The sequence below is a fragment of the Diabrotica virgifera genome, chromosome 3 (assembly GCF_917563875.1).
Source record: "Diabrotica virgifera virgifera chromosome 3, PGI_DIABVI_V3a".
In the NCBI taxonomy this organism is placed as follows: domain Eukaryota; kingdom Metazoa; phylum Arthropoda; class Insecta; order Coleoptera; family Chrysomelidae; genus Diabrotica; species Diabrotica virgifera.
In genome coordinates, this window is record NC_065445.1 from 205,689,555 (window position 1) to 205,715,520 (window position 25,966).

At 35.0% G+C, this 25,966-nt stretch overlaps 2 protein-coding genes across 21 annotated transcripts in view; both read left to right on the forward strand.

The window, feature by feature from the left end:
- The window catches only part of LOC126882335 (cytochrome P450 4C1-like), a 389,204-nt gene that overhangs the window by 352,974 nt on the left and 10,264 nt on the right, over positions 1–25,966 (forward strand). For 14 of the 20 annotated variants that reach the window (XM_050647227.1, XM_050647219.1, XM_050647230.1 and 11 more), the window contains 2 exons: positions 824–989; positions 13,037–13,216. The exons of the other annotated variants lie outside the window; for them this stretch is intronic. In XM_050647227.1, the coding sequence (XP_050503184.1) occupies positions 824–989; positions 13,037–13,216 (346 nt within the window). The remainder of the gene's footprint in view (positions 1–823; positions 990–13,036; positions 13,217–25,966) is intronic. 20 annotated transcript variants of the gene reach the window in all.
- On the forward strand, positions 22,716–25,901 carry LOC126882339 (uncharacterized). Its single transcript, XM_050647237.1, has 2 exons — positions 22,716–22,968; positions 23,256–25,901. The coding sequence occupies exon 2, from the start codon at positions 23,350–23,352 to the stop codon at positions 23,962–23,964; it is 615 nt and encodes a 204-aa protein (XP_050503194.1). The 5' UTR covers positions 22,716–22,968; positions 23,256–23,349; the 3' UTR covers positions 23,965–25,901.

The following is a 25,966-nucleotide window of genomic DNA, read 5'->3' on the forward strand; positions in this document are numbered from 1 at the left end:
AGTTTTGCATTTTGCGGTTGCGTCATTCTTCTTCTGAACCAGCAAATTTGTCCTCAGACAACATATTGGACCTTTTCTATATATGCTTAGGGTTATAAGTTTTATAGTGGGGAGAAAGGTCAAAAACACATTAAAAATAGCATAAGAATGTTAAAATCATGATAAATTGTATTAATAAAAAATATACATAGATATAAAAGTAAGCCTAACTTTTGTTTTTATTATATTCCTATGAGCATTCGAGAATATGGTCAAGTTTGGAGCGCTGTATCACTTAAATAAATAGAATTAAACAACTTTGTTATAGTGGAAATTGTTCGCTGAAAAACCCTCTACAAAATTGCTATAATGTTATTTTATTTTAAAATGAACTGAAAAAAAGGTATAACATCCAAAAGGAAACTTGTTAAAAAATGTTTACATATTTTTGTTTATTTCTTTATTGTTGATCACTTGACGATAAAAAGTAATAGAAACAAAATTGTAGAAAATTTAATTTGCTACATTTTATATTTAATTAGATTTTCCATAGGGTTGGTAGTTTACGAGATATAGCGCGAAACCCCTTTGCACCCATTTCCAAGATAGCGGCCGGGAGACAAGGGTGGCAACCCCAAAAACTTGGACTTGAGCTTCTACTGATCCACCCTACACATTACAGAAATAAAATTGACTCCTCTAAGAAATTCAAGATACTGCTTAAAAATGTAACATTTTAATGCACTAAACCTATTTTTTTTAAATAAAATAATTGTTACAATTATTGGTTTATTGATTAAACATATTTAGACTTCACGCATAAATCTACTCTTTCTTTTTGCAGCAAAAAGTTTTTGAAGAGTTGATTGATATTTTGGGACCAGACAGAAGAGCTTTCCCTGATGATCTACCACAATTGAAATATTTAGAGAGAGTAGTAAAGGAAAGCTTGAGATTATTTCCTCCTGTTCCCTTGATAGGAAGAACTTTGCACGAAGATATCGATGGAGGTAATCTATTTTGAAATATGTATATAGTTAGGGTAAATCCGGGTTAGATGGAACACTTTTTTTCATTTGGACTTTACTTAGTGATGAAATAACAACTGTGTCATTCTCTTATTAACCGGGTCTATATAGACATTTGAAATAACAAAAATTGCCGGAGAGCCAAATTTTGGTGGAGAGCTAGGGTGTACCATAACAAATAAAGTTTTAAAGTCCCCATCGATCCCATATGTGCAACAAAAGTTATTCGGAATCAAAGGTCAAAATTTGAGATTTTTTGGATTTTTTTCGAAAACAATAAATTTTATCAAAAAAGAACCTTAAACCAAAGTTGTAGATCTTAAAATTCTCTACAAAAATAGTCCTTACTATTTTCTTCCAAGAGTTGCCATTCCTGAGATATCGCGATTCTAGAGTCACATTATATGCACACGTTTCCACACCACCTGTGAGGTAGTGTACTCGGCGCGTTTTTTCCCGTGGTTTCCCCTGTGGGCCTACTCCACTAACTGTTTTGACAATTTTAGGATAATTTATGGAAACAATACCGGTCAAGTTCTAGATATTACATTATTATTGATATTGCTATTGATTATTAGGTTAACTATTGTTTTGATTTCTTTAGATGTTTTAATCAGATTCATATTCTTGAAAGTCTATTTCAACAGTCAAGTCTTCTTCGATTTCATCTTCTTCTTCTTTCCCTTGCTGGATGTCCAAAAATTGTTCAAACGTGACTGAGTCATAGGTAGGGAGCGGATTTATATGCGAGCAATTTTGATTAAATATGCGCATATATATGCAGTAAAAAATTACGAAATATGCGCAAGATAGGCACAATAATTTCGAAAAATTCGCATTGTGAGAAACCACATATTTATCTAAAATAAAATGAATGTATCGATTTTCCACTATCTTCTTGATTTTTTTATGATATCGTTGTAAAGAGGTACGTAATTTTTTCTCAATGTACTTTCATCGGGAACACTTTTCTTGGAATATATTTCCAAAAAACTTTTAAATATAGGATTTTCCAATTTTTTCAAAGGTATGTTTGCACAAATCATCACCTCGGATAAATGCGAATTAAATTTATATTGCTCATTGGATGAAGTCATCAACGATTGTCTACTGTCAAAGTATAACTGATCAATGATCAACTTTCGACTTGCTCATCTTCTTGCATTTTGACTTATGTAGTTCTGTCCCGACGTTTTTGTAACCGAAAATTTTCGCTAAGATGTTATCTACGACAATAACACATACTTTTTCAAGCTGTTTAAACTTAAAATGTTGAGGAAGCAGCCAAATATTATTCATTAAAGAAAAAAGATGAAGAAAGCAATCTTAAACTCACCATTTTACTACATTTTTTGCAGAATACTTTTCCATTGGTTTAAGAAGCTGGTGATAGTCTCTGATCCGGGGAATAAACCAAGCTAGAATTCTTCGGTATATTGCACTATTCACAAACAGAAGTACTTTTACACAAAAACTAAACATTCGCATTGAGAGACTAAAGATGACTAATTTTACTGATTTACGGGATCTGATTTAAATCAAATTTAAATTTCCGTGAGAGAATCGTAAAACAATGTTTAGAGGTGTAAATACTCTCTTAACAATAGGATATTTAACATTCTACAATCATTTTATGACGGCGCACTATACGCACTTTGTGGGTAAAGATCGGGTGTTTTCTAAGAAAAACCGAAAAGGTAATGATTGAGCCGATTTTAGGTAGTTTTCGAAAAGATATGACAGCATGTGCGGGGGAATATTTTGTGACGAATTAAAAAATTTTAGAATTTTTTCCTTTGGACAAAAGTGTTTTTAAATAGACACATAATATGCACATTTCTTTAAAAATATGCAAAATTTAGTAAAGTTTTCAAATATGCGAAATATGCAAGCAATATGCATTTAGCATAAAATCCGCTCCCTAGTCATAGGTCTCTTCATTAAAATCACAGGAGTCTTCCTCTGTTGTACTAAACTGGACATTTAAGCAAGACTGACCTTGGCAGTTGGTACACGCTAGAGAACACAGCAACCCGACATTTTTACATTCACATTTGGCACTACAACCTTTTTTGCAATTGCAAAAAATAGTGTTAAGGAGTTTTTCTGGAGCAGGTGGGAGTAAGGTTTTAATCGGTTCCTGAGTATTATCTATTAATTTCCAACCCCAGCCTTCTGGATTCAGTTCATTGCCTAGCCATGTTTGAACTTGATAATATACTCGATACAAATGTTGAAAAGCAGATGCTGATGTTGGAGGAAGACATGATAGTTGTACTTGTTTCTTGTTTCGCGTATTTTTTAAAAAAGTTAACTATCGGTATTTATCAAGACAACTAATTTTTTTTGGAGCTCCATAAATCGCAAGAAGGAAGAGAATTCGTTCCGTAATTATTGTTTGGGTGTGGATTCAAGTTCTGTAAAACCTTTACAGCAGTCAGTCAAATCATTTTTTTTCGAATAATTTAAATACTGATGTTTTGCCCCTTCTGTACATTGCTGACGTAGTGTCGCAGCCGGTTATCGCATGTAAAAATAAAATATATTTTGGCATTTGGGATAAGCCTATAAACTTTTCGAAGAATGTATCTCTGTTCGCTGTTGAGCCCTTCCAGGTTTCAGAAAATAAATAACTTTATCTACTGGAGTCCTTGCAGTAAGCAGTACTAACAAATCAACATCTTTACCAACTACAATTTGTTGTGTTTGTTGCCTTAAATTTTTGAAATTCTGTCTCAATAATTATAAGGATATCTGCCTCATTTTTAGCTTGTTTCACTTCACTATTCGCAGCTGTTAATTTGTCAGTTAACATGGAAATGAAACGAGATTTATTATTAATGTTAGCGAAAAATTGTTGTTAGATAATCTCAGAACCCGATGATGTTTTTGTAGTTCGACGACATTCTTCTGCAGCTTTAATATTCTTTGTCGAGTCACTGTAGCCGTCAAATACCACTGTCACTATAAGCCCGTAATGCCTGCTAAATGGTAGATGCTTGTAATAAGTACTTATATTCACTTGAACTGAACCTTTACCACTAAAAGAAACAGATAATATGAAAAAGACCTACGGACAATACTGTAGCCATTGTTTAAAATAGACAATTTGTTTTTTTTTTATACACAGTATAAAGAGAGACAGTAAAACCTCTTCCATGTCGGCACTTTGATCTCAAGAAATAATACCGGCAGTACGCAATTATTGGTAATTCACCAGTATTCTAAGAGCTGGGAGCGGATTTTGTGCGTGATAAGTAATATGGAAAAACTATACGTGGATATGTTGAATTAGTTGTGTATACGACTTTCACCTACGGCTGGAAACCAGAGTGGGGGTAGAGGGTAGTTTTAAGGGGTCAAAGTCGCGGTTTTTATTATTTTTTTTATGACGCTCATGATCGAGATAGTGCACCAAAATTTGGAAATAAGTAGGTCATGAGTCATGACGTACGTAAGTAAAATCTCTAGGGGCGCAACGCTGCGTGGCCGACAAAGAGGTGGGGGTAGGGGTGAATATAAAAAATATAAGGGGCTTTTTGCGACGTTCGTGATTGAGATAGCGCACCAAAATTTGGGTATAAGTAGACCATGACATAAGTAAGTAAAATCCCCAGAGCCGGAAACCAGAGTGGGGGAGGGAGGTAGTTATAAGGGGTCAAAGTTCCGTTTTTTATTATTTTTTTGTGACGTTCATGATCGAGATAGTGCACCAAAATTTGGGAATAAGTAGGTCATGACATAACTAAGTAAAATCTCCAGGAGTGGAAAGCTGCGTGGCCGAAAAAGGGGTGAGCAGGGGTGAATATAAAAAAATGTACGTGGTTTTTGCGACGTTCGTGATTGTGATAGTGCACCAAAATTTGGGAATAAGTAGACCATGACATATCTAAGTAATATCCCCAGAGGCGGAGACCAGAGTGGCGTACGAGGTTAGTTATAAGGGGTAAAATTCGCGGTTTTTATTATTTTTTTTTGTGGCGCTAATGATGGAGATAGTGCACCAAAATTTGGGAGTAAGTAGGTCATGACGTAACTAAGTAAAATCTCCAGGGGCGGAACGCTGCTTTAGATACAAAGGGGTGGTAGGCAGTGGTGAGTATAAAAATATAAGGGGTTTTTTTTTGCCGTTCGTGATTGAGATAGTGCACCAAAATTTGGGAATAAGTAGATCATGACATTACTAAGTAAAATCTCCAGAGGCGGAACGCTGCGTGGGGACAAATGTTGTGCCAGGTCACAAAAAATAATACATACTGCAACTTTGGCCCCTGAAAACTACCCTCATCCCCAACTCTGCTTTCCGTATTTGATGATTTTACTTAGATAAGTCACGGTCTACTTATTTACAAATTTTGGTGCACTATCTCAATCTAGAACGTAGCAAAAAACCCTTATATTTTTTATATTCACACCTACCCCCACCCCTTTATCGGCCACGCAACGTTCCACCCCTGGGGATTATACTTAGTTACCTCATGACCTACTTATTCCCAAATTTTGGTGCACTATCTGTATCATGAGCGTCACAAAAAAAATAATAAATACGGCGACTTTGACTTCTTATACCTACCCTCGTCCCCCACCTCAGGTTTCCGGCTTTGAGGGTTGTATTTAGTTATGTCATGGTCTATTTATTCCCAAATTTTGGTGCATTCTCTCAATCACGAACGTCGCAAAAACCCCTTATATTTTTTGTATTCACCCCTGCCTCACCCCTTTGTCGGCCACGCAGCGTGCCACCCCTGGAGATTTTACTTAGTTACGTCATGACCTACTTACTCCCAAATTTTGGTGCACTATCTCCATCATGAGCGCCACAAAAAAAAATAAGAAAAACCACGAATTTTACCCTTTATAACTACCCTCGTACGCCACTCTGATCTCCGCATCTGGGGATATTACTTAGATATGTCATGGTCTACTTATTCCCAAATTTTGGTGCACTATCTCATTCACGAACGTCGCAAAAACCACTTACATTTTTTTATATTCACCCCTGCCCCACCCCTTTGTCGGCCACGCAGCGTTCCACTCCTGGAGATTTTACTTAGTTACGTCATGACCTACTTATTCGCAAATTTTGGTACATTATCTCCATCATGAGCGTCACAAAAAAAATAATAAAAAAGGCGAATTTGACACCTTATAACTACCCTCGTACGCCACTCTGGTCTCCGCCTCTGGGGATATTACTTAGATATGTCATGATCTACTTATTCCCAAATTTTGGTGCACTATCTCATTCACGAACGTCGCAAAAACCACTTACATTTTTTTATATTCACCCCTGCCCCACCCCTTTGTCGGCCACGCAGCTTTCCACTCCTGGAGATTTTACTTAGTTACGTCATGACCTACTTATTCGCAAATTTTGGTGCACTATCTCTATCATGAGCGTCACAAAAAAAATAATAACGGCGACTTTGACTTCTTATACCTACCCTCGTCCTCCACCTCGGGTTTCCGGCTCTGAGGGTTTTATTTAGTTATGTCATGGTCTACCTATTCCCAAATTTTGGTGCATTCTCTCAATCACGAACGTCGCAAAAACCCCTTATATTTTTTGTATTCACCCCTGCCTCCGCCCCTTTATCGGCCACGCAGCGTGCCACCCCTGGAGATTTTACTTAGTTACGTCATGACCTACTTATTCGCAAAATTTGGTGCACTATCTCAATCACGAACGGCAAAAAAACCTCCTTATATTTTTATACTCACCACTGCCTACCACCCCTTTGTATCTGAAGCAGCGTTCCGCCCCTGGAGATTTTACTTAGTTACGTCATGACCTACTTACTCCCAAATTTTGGTGCACTATCTCCATCATGAGCGCCACAAAAAAAAATAAGAAAAACCGCGAATTTTACCCCTTATAACTACCCTCGTACGCCACTCTGATCTCCGCCTCTGGGGATATTACTTAGATATGTCATGGTCTACTTATTCCCAAATTTTGGTGCACTATCTCATTCACGAACGTCGCAAAAACCACTTACATCTTTTTATATTCACCCCTGCCCCACCCCTTTGTCGGCCACGCAGCGTTCCACTCCTGGAGATTTTACTTAGTTACGTCATGACCTACTTATTCGCAAATTTTGGTGCATTATCTCCATCATGAGCGTCACAAAAAAAATAATAAAAACGGCGACTTTGACCCCTTATAACTACCCTCGTACGCCACTCTGGTCTCCGCCTCTGGGGATATTACTTAGATATGTCATGGTCTACTTATTCCCAAATTTTGGTGCACTATCTCATTCACGAACGTCGCAAAAACCACTTACATTTTTTTATATTCACCCCTGCCCCACCCCTTTGTCGGCCACGCAGCTTTCCACTCTTGGAGATTTTACTTAGTTACGTCATGACCTACTCATTCGCAAATTTTGGTGCACTATCTCCATCATGAGCGTCACAAAAAAAAAATAATAAAAACGGCGACTTTGACCCCTTAAAACTACCTTCGTCCCCCACTCTGGTTTCCGGCTTTGGGGATTTTACTTAGTAATGCCATGGTCTACTTATTCCCAAATTTTGGTCCACTATCTCAATCACGAACGTCGCAAAATACCCTTTATATTTTTTATATTCACCCCTACCCCCACCCCTTTGTCGGCCACGCAGCGTTCCGCCCTTAGAGATTTTACTTAGTTACGTCATGACCTACTTATTCCCAAATTTTGGTGCACTATCTCGATCATGAGCGTCACAAAAAAAATAATAAAAACCGCGCCTTTGCCCCCTTATAACTACCCTCGGCCCCCACTCTGGTTTCCGGCCCTTGGTGAAAGTCATGTACACAACTAATTCAACATGTATCCGTATAGTTTTTCCATATTACTTATCACGCACAAAATCCGCTTCTATCTCTCCGGCTATAGTGGTGGATGCGGGTTTTCCCTGTTAAAACCCGTACGTTTCTATGCGACTAGCAATGCGAGAATGGGGTAAAAGCGGCTAGGAACATTGCGCGGTCGCCATGCGCGATTAGAGATTTTACTTCCAATTTTTCGAAGAGTGGTTCTACTGTTTGGCCAAATGTTTTTCAAGGCCACGTGGATAAAGGAAATTCAGTTTGGGACTGATTATCTTTTGAAGAAATATTTTCAGAACAGTATAATATATTATATAATAGGGACACAAATAGGCATTAATACTTGTCTTAAGTGCCACATTATGTATATGCGTGGCTTATATGTGTATATAATGTATAAGGTAACCTTTAAAATCGCCATATCTCAGGAATGGTAACTCTTAGGAAAAAAATGTAAGGACTATTTCTGTAGAGAATGTTAAGATCTACAACTTTGGTTTGATGTTATTTTTTGATAAAACTTACTGTTTTTGAGAAAAATCGAAAAAATCTCAAATTTTGACCTATGACCCCGAATAACTTTTGTTGCACATATGGGATCGATGGGGACTTTTAAAACTTTATTTGTTATGGTAAACTCTAGCTCTCCACCAAAATTTGGCTCTCCGGCAATTTTTGTTATTTGCCAACTATTTTGATGTTTAAGTTGACCGGATTATATGAGAAACGTTCATTATTCATTGAAATGCTGCAGTTTTATATAATACGTATTATACTACTTGTCGTTTTTAAATTTTTAAAAATGACAAGTGGTCCATCAATCCCCTTCCCTCCGGCTTAGGAATAGTTGGACCAGCAATTTCAAGGACATTCTAATAAAAAATATATTTTTTTCAATAAAACCACCTATTGCAATAATTTCAATAATTATTATAAAAAAATGTAATACTGTAACACATAATAGTTGAAATTATAAGTTTTTTCTGGGAGGACGGTACAAAATGAAACAAACAATTTTACATCTTAACATATTTTTTTAGTTTTTTTCTTCTTTATATTGTTGATTTTTAGCACTTTCTTTATCCTTCAATTCTCTGTTACCACAACCATTGCATCTTTCGCTAAATTTAATACAGTTTTCGTACATCCAACGTAAACGTTTGGTATATTTGATCCAATCTTCTCTTTTAGTGGTTTAGGCGTAATCTTCATAAAAAGCTACACATTCAATTTCATTCAAACAAAGTAAATCACCTTTATCGTCACTGCCCTTACAAAATGGAAATGAACTTAAGGGATTTTTAAGTGATCCAACTATCCCAAATTTCACTAGTCCGTTTATCCCAATTATCATGAATAGATAGACCAGCCCCTTGTTCAAACAAACAACACGTTACCGGCTCGCTGTTACAGGTTAAGATTATACCTAGGTGTACTATAAAATTATAGCATTAATCTCACTTCGAAATCATGTAAACGAACTTAGCCACGTAAGACAGAAATCGAGTTTAAAAATTTTTTCAACTCACCACAACAAACAAATGAAATTATCTTCTAAAATACATGTGAAAACAATGAGAAAGACTATAAGCAATGTTCCGTCTACTTAACTCTAATATATTGGTCAATATGACCGAGAAATTTTTTTTGCATGTTCATGCCAAAGACACATTTTCACGAAATGGGTGACGTAAATTTATCTCATAAGACTTCATTATCCGTGGAAAGCTGCTTCTGTGCATCTTGGTACAATGCACGAAAATTGTTTCTCATCTGCAATATACCGCTTGGGCCTGAACGTAAAAAGCATACAAAACACTGGTAGTGAACAAGTTAAGAGCTGCAACTACAGCAGCACAGCAGCTCTGCTGTAGCAGGCCATCGAAATATTCGACAGGTCCGTCTATATCGGCGTCCATCTACCCTTGATTTACCCTATTTTTATCTGCTTTGAAATAGAGAAATATTTAGAGGCGGTAATAAAGGAAACATTGAGTTTATTTTCTGCTGTTCCTTATCCTGTTATCCTTAACCCTCCTGTATCATAGGAATAGGATTTCTTTCCGAAAGCGATGTTTTAAAGTATCATCTCTCTCTCTCTTTAATCCTGACCCCCCGGAGGGGGTGTAGTGGTCGACGTGATGTCGTGTATTGTCCGTCTCCAAAGATCTCTGTCTCTGGTCATTTCTTTTAATTCATGCATAGGTCTTTTGCATTTTCCTGTAATCTGATCGATCCATCTTGTTGGGGATCTTCCTCGTGATCTTCGGCCTTCCACCTTTCCTTGTATAATCAGTCTTTCCATGTTTTCTGTGTTGGCTCTCATAACATGTCCAAAGTATTTTAATTGTTGGAGATGGACTTTACTGGAGAGCCGTTGGATAACTTTTACCTCTCTTAAAATCTAATTATTTGTTCTATGGTCGGTCCAAGGAATTCGTAGCATTCGTCTCCAACAGAACATTTCAGTGGCGTCTATCTTTCTTCTTTCCGAATTTGTCAGGGTCCAAGATTCACATCCGTAATCTGTATTGGGAATATTAAGCAGTTGATCAACCTCATCTTTAACGCTCTTGAAATTTGACAGTCCTTCCATATTGTGGTCACTTTTGCTGTGGCGACTTTTGCTAGATCACATCTACGTTTTATTTCCTCCTGTAGTGACCCTGTGTTTGTGATTAATGATCCCAGATATAAGTATGAGTTCACAACCTCAAACCGATCAATTGTGGTTATATGTGGATGATTGTTATGTAGTCTATCCACTATCATGATCTTTGTCTTTGATATTTTAATTGTAGACCAAATATTTGACTTTCGTTTTCAACCAGTCGTATAAGATCAATCAGCTCTGCTTGACTATTTGCAAGAAGGGCTGTGTCATCTGCGGAACGTAGGTTGTTTATTTTATGACCATTTATTGAGATGCCTTTTTCCCATCCTTCAAGTGTTCTTCTCATAATATGCTCTCCAAATAAAGTATCATATAAATGCTATAATCAGATTTTTAAATGTGATCTGGGCTATGCTGACCAGTATAATTTTTAAATTGAATCTCATCAAGGTAAGTCTTCCTTCACTTGCCAGCGACATGAAGACGTGGATTAACACCAATTGTCATATTCAATATGGCTTTCAAATGGCAAAACATGATCTTAAATGTTTTCAATATACATATCAGTTGGCGTTCGCCTAATCATCTTGACGTGTTAGTTATGTCCTTAAGCAATACCGCTCCGTAGCACTATGCCGCCACCACCAAAACTAACCTCTAGACTTATTCGTGGAGCATGCCCTGAACGTATCCTTAACTTACCCAGGGGGTGATCGCCTGCGCATTACGTTTTCGGTGGGAAATATTCGACCTTATTGAACGTCCAATTTTTTAATGCGCAGGCGTTCTCCCTCTGGGTACGTTCGGGGCACACAGCGCGAATCGGCCTTCTGTATGAGGTTACAAAACTAATGCTTGCATAATGTTCGCCAATTCTTCGAATGTAGATGTAGTTTTGTAAATCTTGCTTTTACATGATGAACGCTGTGCCAGATGTAACCTCATACAGAGTGTTAAAATTTTGGTGGTGGCGGCATAGTGCTACGGAGCGGTATTTCTTGGAAAGGAGATTTCGAACTTGTGAAGGTGATTGGATGAATTACGACTGATATACCTATACATTTAAAACACTTTAGAAGATCACGTTTTGCCATTTGCCAGCCATATTGGATAACCAGTTCATATTAGTGCACCATGACACAGGTCTTTATCTCGGTAGAATACTGAATACTTACATTAATGAGATTCAATCTAAAAATTATATTAGCTGCCATACCTTCATCAAATTTAAATCCAATCATACCATTTATATTATGATACTTTGAAACATCACATTCGGAATTTAGTGTATTTTGAAATATTTGCCTATTTAAATCTGCTTTTCTATCAGATAAAGCAGAAGAGTGACGGCGGCATAATTCATTTTTGGCTTAAATTACAGGGTTGCCACGATTTCTATAAATATCTTCAGGTAATAATATGGTTTAACATTGTTTGTGCCTTCAAAATTTTTCGCTTCGCTTTATACTCTTGGTTCATTTGACATTGACACAAACTTTTGAATGTCGCAAATCGCTTCTAAAGTGAAACTATCCAAATAAACAGCTTATCTATTCTTGATCAGCTGCTGCTCGGTGCAATAATTTGAAATCTATTTACCAGTGGGCACAGTATTTCTACGTCTATTGGTATTCTGGTTCTATTATAAAAGAAAAAAAATATTTTAGATATTTTTTGTTTTTGAGCTTGTATTACTTCTAAAATAATGAAAAAATTTATTTTTCTACAACCGTGTTAAAAATGCAATTTTTAGCACTCCGTACGAGCGTTAAAAATGCTACTTTAAGGCACTAGGGCTTTAAAAAAAATTTAAGGCACTGCAGTTCGTATTGATCGTATATACAATTTTGATGTAATGTCAAAAAAATATAAAACTGGAATGTCAGTCAAGGTCAAGTAAAAGTTTTTGTAGATATTGTCCTGTAATTACGTTTGTAGAAAAAATATTGTATGATATGCGTGTTAAAAAGTACATTTTTAAGGCACTCATGTGAATTGCAGAACTCGCTATCGCTCATTCTGCAAACTTTCACATGCGTGCCTTAAACGTGTACTTTTAACACTTATATTATAAATAACTATTATCTACTCTATCTCGTATTATGTACAGGTTTTTATTTTGTGAAAACTGTCATTATAGATAGCAGGACGTGAAGGGTTTAAAGTGTGCGTGAAGCGACAATGTAATTTAAATGGGATTTATTATTTTGTCGCACTGTTTTTTTGGCATTCTTTCATATAATTAAATATCAGTAACTTTCGCATTGTCATGGTGATGTCATGTGAGCAATAAATTACCAGAAAAGTTTGGACAGTTTTGAAGTTTGAAAGAAGTTTGAATTTTTAAAGGTCAAAATTCTAAAAATTGTAGAATAGAAATGTATGCCAGTGACGAATAGTTGCAGTTTTTTATTTGTTTATCGTTGATAAAATATGTATTGTATAAAACTGTGACTGTGCGTGAAGTACTTTTTGCGCAGTTACGCGATTAATAGCATTCGCCCCGCTCGTGCTCTAAACATCGCGTGCGTGCGCAAAAACCATACTTCACGAACTGTTTCATAAATAACTATTTTACACTGGTTGTTATTTCAGGTGATATGATTTTTCCAAGTAGCAGTTCTGTCATTTTTGGTGCCGTATTTATTCACAGAAATCCCATGTACTGGCCTGACCCACTTAAATTTGATCCAGATCGTTTTTTGCCTGAAAACACTGCAAAACGACATCCATGCTCATACATACCGTTTTCTTATGGACCAAGAAATTGTATAGGTAAGATGCTTTTATCTGATATATTTTTTGGGATTATTTTGTAATGTTTTCTTTCTCCACTATTTTCGTTTTATTATTATTGACTTATTTTAGGCTTTTTCATTGGAGTCTCAATTAACCATTAATTTTTTATATTTGTTTGAATATTTGGAATAAACTGGGAATATAAATTAGAACTGGAATATTAAAATGATACGCATTATATGTCCTTTTGTATGGAGTTGAAGACTTACAATTACGGACGCAACTGAAAAAAGACGCTTTGAGATGTGGTGATATCGAATAATGTGGAAAATGTATGTAACAATTAAGAAAACAATAAGAAAGAGAAAAATGAAAAAGAATTCCTCAGCACTATGCTGGCTGGCTTAAATGAAAAATATGAGTTGATTCTATTCGTTTTACAAGGTACAAAAAGAGGACCGGGGAGACCACGCAAATCCTGATTGAAAAATTTAAAGCAGTGGAGTGGGAAAACAACAATAGAACTCTTCAAAACCACGGCAGACAGAAAGATGAATGGGCCATAATGATCGCCAATGTCCTTAAAGGAGGAGGCACATGAAGAAATAGTTCGAATATTTTTGTTAGTGTCCTTCTGAACGTTTTCTGATCTGGCGTCACTTTATTTGAACTATCTGTTATAGTGTTGCCCAAAATCAGTCTTGGTCTTGCAGTCTTGGTCTTGTTCTTGCGTTTTCGCAAGACCAAGACCAAGACAAAGACCAAGACCAAGACCAAGACCAAGACCAAGACCGCCTAATTTGAGCAAGACCAAGACGAAGACTTACCGTGCAAGATTTGAGCAAGAACAAGACTAAGCCTGCAAGAATCTGGCGTCTTGCAATTAGAACTGAGGGTCGTTCTATGAAGTATATTAGTTCGGGTATATTCTTAGGTAGGTACTCTATGAGAAGCAAAAAAATTTGTAAAATTGGACTAATGCTCCTTACGAACAATACCATAAACAAACATACATTCTTCGATCTGAAATTAATTGTCCAGGTTTTGAGAATAGCCGCCCTCCATTCATAAATTAATAGGTCTGGATCCCGCATATGAAAAAAAGTTGATTAATAGCAAGCTGAAAATTTGTTAATAGCTTCAGGTTGTCTAGTAGGACAAACTTTGATATACGGGAACACTGGAACAGGGTAAGTTTTAATTGTGGAACAGGTTAAAAAATTTTAACCGTCAGAACACGAAAACGGCACATGTATTTTGTCCGACAGAACAGACTTAAACTCTCCGAACAGAGATTAAACTCTCATGCAAAATTCAGACTGCTATTTATCACCAAATGGACGTTTTGATGAGTGGAACATGTAGAATTTGTCAAATGACAGGAATTATGACAGGTGATAAATAGCAGTCTGATTTTTGCATGAGAGTTTAATCTCTGTTCGGAGAGTTTAAGTCTATTATGTTGGACAAAATAAATGTGCCGTTTTCGTGGTCTGACCGTTCCAAGTTTTTAACCTGTTCCACAATTAAAACTGCCCCTGTTCCAGTGTTCCCATATATCAAAGTTTATCCGACTAGACACCGTTAAGCTATTAAAAAATTTTCAGCTTGCTATTAATCAATTTTTTTTCATACGCGTGATCCAGACCTATAATGTATCGAAACTTTTTAAAAATATGTCATATGCTGATAAAAAATATACCAACAATAAGTAGTTAATTTTTTTCCTTAATTAGTTTCTTAGGAATTTAAACACACAAAAATCATATCGATATATAGAATAATAAGACTATTATGTATATTTTTTCTGCTGAGTGTGATTACGATAAGGAGACAGACTATAACAGATAATGCCGTGCCGGCTATAATAATACCGTGTAACCAAATACCCAAATATTTAGTCTACGAGGCATTTAACAAAGAAATATTTACAGTGAAATACATGGAAAACAAAAGGACATTTATAGCAGTTTTTTCTGTAGGTAATAAATTAAATTGGTCATTTGTTTTATCAATCGACTGTTCTTTTGTTATGCTCTTTGGTTGATATACACTATTCCAAGAAACGTGTCATTTTTGGTCTCTCGAATTTCCTAAAGTTGTTCGATTTAAGTGGTTGATAATTTGATTTTTTATTTATTTGATTTTAATGTTTGATAATAATATAGCCTCATTCTGTATAAATATCGCTGTAATAATATTGTTTCTAGACAGGTAAATTTGTCATTGTACACCGGGTGTACCAATCAAACTGTATTTTTTTTTTCTCAAAGTTCGCATCACACTGTGGAATATTCTAGCATTTATAAAATATTGAAATTAAAACCCAACTATAGCCTCATATTTTTCTTAACATTTTGTTTTTTTGATTCATTCGCTTATGTTGGATAATAAAAAGTTAGGTACTTTTTTAACTAGCCATGTTTTTCATCAATACAGGGTGTTTTTAAATAAGTATGGCAAACTTTAAGGGGCAATTCTGCATGAAAAATAATTTGACAGTTTGCTTTATAAGTGTATGTTCGCAAATGCTTCGTTTCCGAAATAGGGGGTGTTAAAATTTTTCTTACAAACTGACGATTTATTGCTCTAAAACCGGTTGAAATATGCAAATGAAATTTTGTGGGTTTTAAGAGGTAGTTATTACGCATTTTTGACATACAATAATTAAGAATTGAATATTCTCCATTGGCGCGCATACGGGTAAAACGACCCGTTTGTTTAGAATTACCCCTTAAAATTTGCCATACTTATTTAAAAACACACTGTATTGATGAAAAACATGGCTAGTTGTTAAAATTCCCAACTTTACTGTTATCCAACATTAGCGAATGAAAAAACAAAATGTTAAAAAAATATCAGACTGTAGTTGGGTTTTAATTTCAGTATTTTGTAAATGCTAGAATATTCCACCGGATGATGCTAACTTTGAGAAAAAAACACAGTTTGATTGGTACACTCATTAGTACCGATAAGTTATCGGGTACCTATACAACGACAATTTAACTTCTAGCAACAATTTTATTACAGCGATATTGTTAACGAATAAGGCTATATAATATTAAAAAATCACTTAAATTAGACAACAGGTTTAGGAAATTCGAGACATCAAAAAGACCCATTTTTAAGGAGGTGCCTTAATTTCTTGGAGAAGTGTATTATTCTCAGTTTGGTATTCGGTACCAAAATGAGAATTGGCGTTAACATATGAAGGGCCAGGGGAAAGAACGATGAATGTCTATCTGCAAGTATTTTCGGTAAAATGAGAAATAAAGTTACATATTCATTGTTTTTACCCCTTGCGTCCAATCTTGTGACGTTATTTTTAAGACTATTATCATATTTATTCCCACTTGTCCATTCACAGGTTGATAGGTACCCTATCTAAGCTAACAGATTGCACAACAATCTCAAAATGACCAAAAATTGACATTCATCCTTTTTCCCTCTGACCCTTCATATTGTGCACATCTGTCACTGAATTGAATTCTTTTCAAATCACACATTGTCAATGGCAAATACTCGAAAAAATACGTAAGTTCCTAATAAACTTTGGTTAGTTGGAATATATACACGGATCGTTTAGATCGTAAGTTCAAACCCCACCCGGTGTCAGTTGTTTAGATATCTATTAATTTGGTTGGTCTTTACTATGGCTGTGATATTAAAGATTACAATTGACCTACTCTGTTACGTTGTTCTAGTTCTAAGATATTATGTAATAGGCTAATGGGCAACTGCGAGACTTGCAAGTCTCTTGCTGCAAGACCAAGACCAAGACCAAGACCTGGAGCGCAATACCAAGACCAAGACCAAGACCAGGTGTACTGTCGTAAGACCAAGACCAAGACTCTCTAAGTCTCGTCTTGGTCTTGCACTTGGGCAACACTAATCTGTTATAGCAAATTTATTAACCTTTGACTTTTGCATCGGGTTATTTTTTGTCGGGTTGTTAAGTTTATAACAATGAACTACATATCGTTAAATTTTTTTCATCCAAGATCGAGAGAAACGAAAAGAAAGCTGAAGATCAGGTCAAAGAGACACCAACTGGAACACGCTAACCATCTAATAGGTATACTTAGGAGCGAAGCTGGACAGAACACTAACTTATAAAGCACACTGCCAAACGAGCGCTCTGACCCGGTAACAATCCACTTCGCAAATTCCGCTTCTCTAAATGAGGCGCCCAGTAAATCATTCTCCTAACTAGACCCAAAGCCCTCAGCTTCTTCACTGACACGTGCATGCCCTATCTGAGATAGATCGGCATGAACAAGGAAAGTGGACATGGCCCTAAAGGAAACTTTGTCCAATAGCAACAGGTTGCACAAAAGAAAGGTCACTAGTGAAATTATCCCAGTCTGCGGGAATCGACAAAACGAACCTGTATCGTATATACATGATAGATCGTATATTTTTATACTAAGTCTTCTAACCGGATCTTATATTTAGATCTGGATCTTTGATAAGGTTTACAATAAGAATTATACGATTATACAGTAAATTGACTTACGTTATTTACTAATCCCTACATCACTATAAACACTACTATAATACAGGAGATAACGTACATCATGAGAGAACCCAAACGTCAGCTATTATCGTAAAATAATTAAAACAGCATTTTTATTGTATTTTCCCCGGCCTGTTTAAAAATATATAAATAAAATGTCAGGTCATGACCACCTTGAATAATTTGCTGAATCGCAAGGTAACACATTGTTTATGATGTTTACAAAAAAGTGGATGATCTTTGTATAATATTTTGTATAGGTACCAAAAAAATATATTGAATTTGATATAATAATACTACACCTGTGAAGAAGAACCACAGAGTACACGAAATGCTTCACATAGCCATTTTACGACAAACATGTGATGTTCGGTGCGGAGGAGCAGGCGACTTACATGATGAAATGATGACCTACGGCTGAAATTAAAAGAAAGGTATAGTATAGTAATGAAAAACAGACCTACTCACAATCATTTAATTATACTTTGACGACCGGTTTCGATCTCTACAATATACAGATCATCTTCAGGTCGGCGTTACAAGTAGTTAAATGATGCCGTTACAAGGATTGCGTTGCAACTTAGTTGTTGTCATATTAGTACGTCCAAATTATGCTAATTGGTTTGTTGGGATAGTGATAGGGTAAACAGACATGTTACGTAGGTTAAAACACAGTAAGATTTCGAATTTGGAATGGATCCTGAAGGAAGATGCGTATGTGAAACGGGTGATGTTTTGTTCGAATGGAGAAAGACAATGCTCCAGGGGTTGCGTATTAATTGTAGCAAAGTATGAAATGTTATTCTAGACCCTTGTACAAATGTGATGGTCTTAGCTCGTAGATGTTATACGATGCGGGCAGAGGTCAAAGCATAGGAAATGACAAATAGGAAATTGTTGTAATAAATTAATTTAATTTAAGATGTGTTGTTCTCAGTAAATTAACTGAGGGATGTCATAAGTATAATAATAACATTATAATATTATGAAGTAGTAAGTGCCATACACTGTGAAAACTATGAAGTGTATAGAAATTAAAAGAAAGCAAGTTAGTTAAATGAAAAATTATTATTATCAAAAAGTCGGTTAAGAAACTTTAAATTGAAAAATTGAAAAAGGTAAGAAATTGAGAAAATTAAAGATTATTTTGTTTGAGCTATTGTATAATGGGATATGTACAAAGAAAAAGAAAGAAACGAAATATTAATGGAAGGGTGTAGGCACTTACTTGAGAATAGTTTTTTAAAAAATAAATAAATAAATTAACACAAAACACATAGGGTTTAAAAGCACAAAGACATAACAATTATTGGTAAAAGGTTTTTTAAAGGAGGTAACTACATTTCCCCAATTCACTAAATAACTTATTTTTTATTTCCTAAATTGAAGTCTAGTTTTTTTTTTGTTTCTAAAAAGTTTCTAAAAAAGTTAGAAGTTTCTAAAAAAAAACTAGACTTCAATTTAGGAAATAAAAAATAAGTTATTTAGTGAATTGGGGAAATGTAGTTACCTCCCTTAAAAAACCTTTTACCAATAATTGTTATGTCTTTGTGCTTTTAAACCCTATGTGTTTTGTGTTAATTTATTTATTTATTTTTTAAAAAACTATTCTCAAGTAAGTGCCTACACCCTTCCATTAATATTTCGTTTCTTTCTTTTTCTTTGTACATATCCGATTATACAATAGCTCAAACAAAATAATCTTTAATTTTCTCAATTTCTTACCTTTTTCAATTTTTCAATTTAAAGTTTCTTAACCGACTTTTTGATAATAATAATTTTTCATTTAACTAACTTGCTTTCTTTTAATTTCTATACACTTCATAGTTTTCACAGTGTATGGCACTTACTACTTCATAATATTATAATGTTATTATTATACTTATGACATCCCTCAGTTAATTTACTGAGAACAACACATCTTAAATTAAATTAATTTATTACAACAATTTCCTATTTGTCATTTCCTGTGCTTTGACCTCTGCCCGCATCGTATAACATCTACGAGCTAAGACCATCACATTTGTACAAGAGTCTAGAATAACATTTCATACTTTGCTACAATTAATACGCAACCCCTGGAGCATTATCTTTCTCCATTCGAACAAAACATCACCCGTTTCACATACGCATCTTCCTTCAGGATCCATTCCAAATTCGAAATCTTACTGTGTTTTAACCTACGTAACATGTCTGTTTACCCTATCACTATCCCAACAAACCAATTAGCATAATTTGGACGTACTAATATGACAACAACTAAGTTGCAACGCAATCCTTGTAACGGCATCATTTAACTACTTGTAACGCCGACCTGAAGATGATCTGTACATTGTAGAGATCGAAACCGGTCGTCAAAGTATAATTAAATGATTGTGAGTAGGTCTGTTTTTCATTACTATATTTAATATGGACTCACATATGCAACCCATTCAATATTTAAAAGAAAGGTTTTCACAGTGGCTTTCATATGAAACCCCAAGTCTGATGTCCTTCGAAACCAAACACACTGACTGGTTTGTACTAAGCCTGGAGGACATGTGCAATACTTAACCAAACGAGACCGGGCGAGGCCACCGTGAATACCAACAGAGCAAGATGGAGCCATATCGATGAAAATGACACCCGATGCCGTGTTTACACGATGACAATTGGTGAGACAATTGTCATTGGACAATTGTCATCACGTGGTTGCGGATTGTTGGACGCCAGTCCAGTTGAACGAGAAGATGTTTATACGGGGCCAACTATTGCCATGGCAGTAGACAGCTAAAACATGGCCGACTGCTCATCTGTTGTGTCAAACAACAAAAACAAGAGAGCACTACTGGCCTACACCGTTCACAGGGCGCCAATAATTGTCGCGACAATTGAGATTTCGAGTGGTGTGGGAGCTCACTGGGCGCAACTCATTGTCCTTAGTCTACTCCCGGAGACAACTGAATTTTGGGCCAATTGTGAGGGTTGGTCTGAAGTGTTTAGATGAAGACAATAATTTCATGCCAGTCAGTTGTCTTCTGACAATTGTCTCGCCAATTGTCATCGTGTAAACGCGCCTTTATGCACGTAAGGACAACGATAGAACATGGATCACCTGCTCCAGTGCAATCAATGCCCGTTTTCATGCACGATAGACGACATGTAGACGGCCAATACCAAAGGAATAAACCACAAACCATACATACTCATAGACGTTTCACGTAAATTGTCAAGGTCAAGACAGCAAATTAGTTACCATTCCAATCCAGAGATGTCGCTGACAGTTAATTCTCTTGTCATATTTAACAACTGACAGTTGACAATTAAATTAATTTGTGATTTACTTTTTATTTTACAGTTTGTGGCTTAATGATTTTATTATAGTGGTGTTACGTTTCTAATTAGATTTAATCACAATTTTAATCAATTGTATTAACCTCCTCTCCGTTTTTATGAGTAGAATTTTTAGTTTACATTGATCATCCCGTGTTGTGTTTCTCCACATTAAAAAAAACAATATAGGTAATAGATCCTGAAACAGTGTATTCCAATAGACAAGTGTGTCATCAACATTTCGGACCTATATATTTTTGGAAGTTTGTAAAAGATTATAAGGTAATATTTATCTAAACTCTAAACAATCATCCTACAAGATTCTTTCAAAAATTTTCATTCAACTCAATATTACACATCAGTGCTTTCACGTGACACATGGCAGTAGTGTTTAGCATTTTGAAAAAAATTGGAGTATTTGAAGTTTTCAGTAAAATATGGAATAAAACATTGAATTGTCTTTCTGTTGTTTTAATTTCCTGCGAAATTTCATCAAAAATCCCGCAAAATTTATAATCGGAAATTCTCATGTAACTAAAATTTGTCAATTTAGTTCCCATTTCAATCAAGAGATGGCGTTAATTCCATCCGAAAGATTAACATGGTCGTGAAACGTCTATGAGTATGTATGGTTTGTGGAATAAACTGCTCTCGATTCTGGACAGAACACCTGAAATGATCAGGATTAACGTCTGTCATAATATTAGAGGTTAAATAATATAATGTCAAATTATTGTTTTCAAATTATATTTTATTTATTTAGTTTATATTTTAAAGGCAGTTTATATTTTAACCAACTTCACTTTCCCTTCCCAATCCTTGATTGGTCGATTAGGTTCGTAAGAGATTTGTTGTATGGCCGGCTTAATTAGGCGTTAATTTTAAGCAATGTTATTGGCTAAATGGGCACAGCACCCAAAGGCCATAAAAGAAGAAGGTAAGTACAGGAACAAAAATCTTACTATATGGAATCTTTCTATATGAAAATGTCAGTTTGACACTTATTGTACAGAGAGTTATCTTTGTTTCACACTCTAAGACACACTCTTCTACTTATTCACTAAAGACAAAGATAAGCAGTATAGTGGGCAGCTGCTTTGGTATATGTTTTTATTTGGCAACAGCGCTTTTCTGGTAAACTTGACGGTACCGAAAAAACTAATATATGAGGAAAAATTTGTTGAAATTGTTTGCCATCAAGTTAGTACCGTTGGGTTATGATGTCATTAAAACTATGACGTGCATTCCTATGTTTTACTTGTAAAAATAAAATAAAAATTCCATTTTTATTCAGTTGAAATGCGAAGGCAAAACAAACTGTCAATTAGAATACGAAGCGCAGTCCAGCCCTCTGAATCGACGATTTTCGACTCTTGTTAGAGTCTCATCGGAGAGAATATAGGCCTGCAACAAAATGGACCAATAAGTTTTGAATTTAAAAATATTTTAGTAATATTTTAATATTTTTAAATAATATTAATATTGCTATTAGGATTGAAAACTACTTCATCTTTCAATTGCGATATGACGCTAGTCACCTAGTACTCTGGGCTAATTAGCAAAATTCATGGAAAAGTTATTAACCAGCAATTTTATTGCTGGAATTGAATTATAAGATCCTATATTAATAATAGAGGTATGCAAAGTCCGCAGATAGTGTGCTACTTTTTTTATAAACAAAATGGCGCCGACAAATCGTAGGGTAAAGGCACCAGTTGTTGGCCATGTGCTAGTTATTGGCCTACTAATATATTTTAATTATAATTAGGAAAATGTTGGTATTTTGTTAATTCTAACCACTTTTTTAAGTTTGGCAACATGTCTCCTAGAGTATGACATATCTAGTTTCAAGGTAACCATTACATTTTAGTCAGTATTCGATGTTGAACGAGACACTGTTCTGTGCCGCTAGTTTACAACCGAAATTTTGTTATTTACCTAGAGAAACTTGTGTCGGTCGGTAAGTACTATATACTGCAATTCACTTTCTACTTTATGTTTTATGTTTTTGCGAGAATATAGTGTATGTCCTGCTCCAAAATGCATAACGAATATAACGTTATTTATTCAAATAACGTAAATTTTAAGGTGGCAAACTACTAATGCATGAAATTATCAATGTATCAGTTATTGGCCTAGATGGCCAATAACTGAAACATAAGATTTTGTAAGAATCTAGTGATTGACATATGTTAATAACTAGTGTTTTATGTGTGGCCAATAACTAATTATTATACATTGTTTTAGAAAATATGCCAAAACGATCTAAAACTGAAAACAATTATAAAAAAAGTATTCCGAAGACGATGTTAAAAAAGCGTTAGAGTTAATTAAAAATGGTATGAGTGAGCGAGAAGCCTCAAGAATTTTTAATATTCCCAGAGCCACCATAAGTTACCGGAAAAGTGAAAAATTTCATAACAAGATAACGCATGGACCAGATCCATTTCTATCGAAGGATGAAGAGGAACAACTGAAACGCTGGATTTTTCATTGTCAAAATAGAGGATTTCCTGTTCGTGTTGACGACATTAAGGACTCCGTTAAATCATTTTTAGAGAGTTACCCTAGAGTTAATCCATTTGTTGAAAATAGACCAGGTAGAACATGGCTATCAGAATTTCTAAAGCGCAATCCCAACATTTCGCTAAGGACTTCAGAGGGAGTGACATCAGCAAGTTCAAACATTAACCAAAGAGATATTACCAAATGGTTTGACAACATAAAATCTTATCTAGATAAAAAAGGAATTTCAGACGTTCTTCAAGACCCAACAAGAATATTTAATGGTGACGAGACATGTTTTTATTTATGTCCCAAAAATAAAAAGGTTTTGGCTATGAAGGGTTCCAGAAACATCTATGAAATTGAACATAACCCAAAGGTTAACTTAAGTTATGTTCACATTTTCTGCAATAGGCAATATTTTACCTCCTATGATAATTTATCCCCATAAAAGATTGCCAAATGATATATTAAGTGCTGTGCCGAATTCGTGGGGTATTGGTTTAACAGAAAATGGTTGGATGGACAACAAAAACTTTTATGAATATATTGGAAATATATTTAACCCTTATTTAGATCGAAATAATATTACACGTCCGGTGATACTTTTTGTTGATGGGCATAAAACCCATTTAACTGTACAGACAAGTCAACTTTTTACAGATTTGAAAATTATTTTAGTAGCTTTATATCCTAATGCCATGAGATTAATGCAACCAGCGGATGTGGCTGCATTTAAGCCTCTAAAAACTTTTTGGAACAAAGCTGTGCTTCAGTTTAGGAGAGACAACCCCAAAAAGTGTTAACGAAAGTACAGTTGGCCTCTGTTTTAAAATCTGCTATAGATAGGTTAAATCCAGATGTTATCAGAAGTGGGTTTAGGGCATGCGGTATATTTCCTTGGAATTCTTCTGCTCTTGACTATTCAAAATGTCTTGGGAAAGAATTTGAAACTGAAGATAATCTGGATGAGCACAATGATTTACCAACACTTATTGATCCAAATACAACAATTTCTTATAAACAATTTTGTGAAATAGTTGGCAATGACAAAATTAAACAGCTATGTCGAAATAATTGTAAAACTCAATCTGATGATTACCAAATATTGAAACAAATCTTTTCAGCATTTACAGAAAAATCCTCGGTAGAAATATCTACAAAGGACGAACAAGAAAAAATTTTAGACGAAGAAGTAAAATTTTGACACACAAGTGAAGTAATTTTCGATATAAATGATATACCTGTAATAATAGATGATACTGAAATTGTAAACATTACTGAAATGGAGAACGAAACCTTGATAGTACCCGAGAATGAAATTTTCAACATGCAAGGAATAGAAGAATATACAAATCAAGCTGAATCAAGTGTGACGAAAACGGTTAAAGAATATGAAAAACCAAAAAACCCGAAAAATCCCTAAACATTTCTGAAAATATATCTGTAAATGCTACAAATAAATCTATTGCGACTTACTTAATATGGCCAGATACTCCAGCACGAAAAGGAAAAAAGCAAACTCAAAAGCTTCCATTTGTTCTAACTTCATCAGATAGAAGAAAAATAGAAAAAGAAAAAATGGAAAAAAATTAGAAGAGGAGCGTAAAAAGGAACAGAGGAAACTTGAAAGAAAGGAAAAACAAAGTATTAAAGAAAATCAAAAGAAAATAAAAAGCTCGAATAATAAAAAACCCAAAAAATTAGCTAAAACTTTTAATAAGCCTGAAGAGAAAAGTAGACAATCCATAGAAATGACCTCAACAAAATTAAAAAGGGTGTAAAAGTTCACTTTCCAAAAATATCCAGAAAAGACAAAAAAAGCATTGAAAGTGTTTTCTCCTCTAAACCAGGAAAGTAGAAGTAACAATACTGCGGTTTTTGAGCCACCACTACCTGAATTTGTCAAAGTTCCTACACCAGAATTTCATTCTCACACAAAATCATCAAGCTCTTTAATTAACCAAGATAATATTGACATTTTCAAGCCAGAAGCGAATTTGAGATTATCTCCGAAAATATTTCTCGTCCACACTAAATCTCCAAGCCCTGAGAAAAAAATTGTACCCAAACGGAAATTATTTGATGATAATACAAATCAGTCCTCAACAAAAATTACAATTTTGTCTGATAATTTATTATCGAATATTCCTTCACACTTCGAAAATCGAAACTTGGTCTCAAACGTTCTTCCGCGTTTTAAAAATACAAACTTGGTATCAAACATTCCATCACATTTTAAAAATCAAAAAGTCTCTAAAGGTGTGTGTTATCTATGTGTACTAAATATTACAGAGTGTAAGGAAGGCATTAGATGCCAAATGTGTCTTAGAACATATCATGTAACTTGCATAACAAGATTCTATGGCGACACAAATCAAGTATATGTTTGCGAATCTTGTCAGAATAAAAAATAAAAGTTTACTTTGACATATCGTTTTTTTTTGTGTCCA

Coding starts and splice junctions, on each gene's coding strand:
- LOC126882339 (XM_050647237.1), top strand. CDS start 23,350: ATGAGTGAGCGAGAAGCCTCAAGAATTTTTAATATTCCCAGAGCCACC.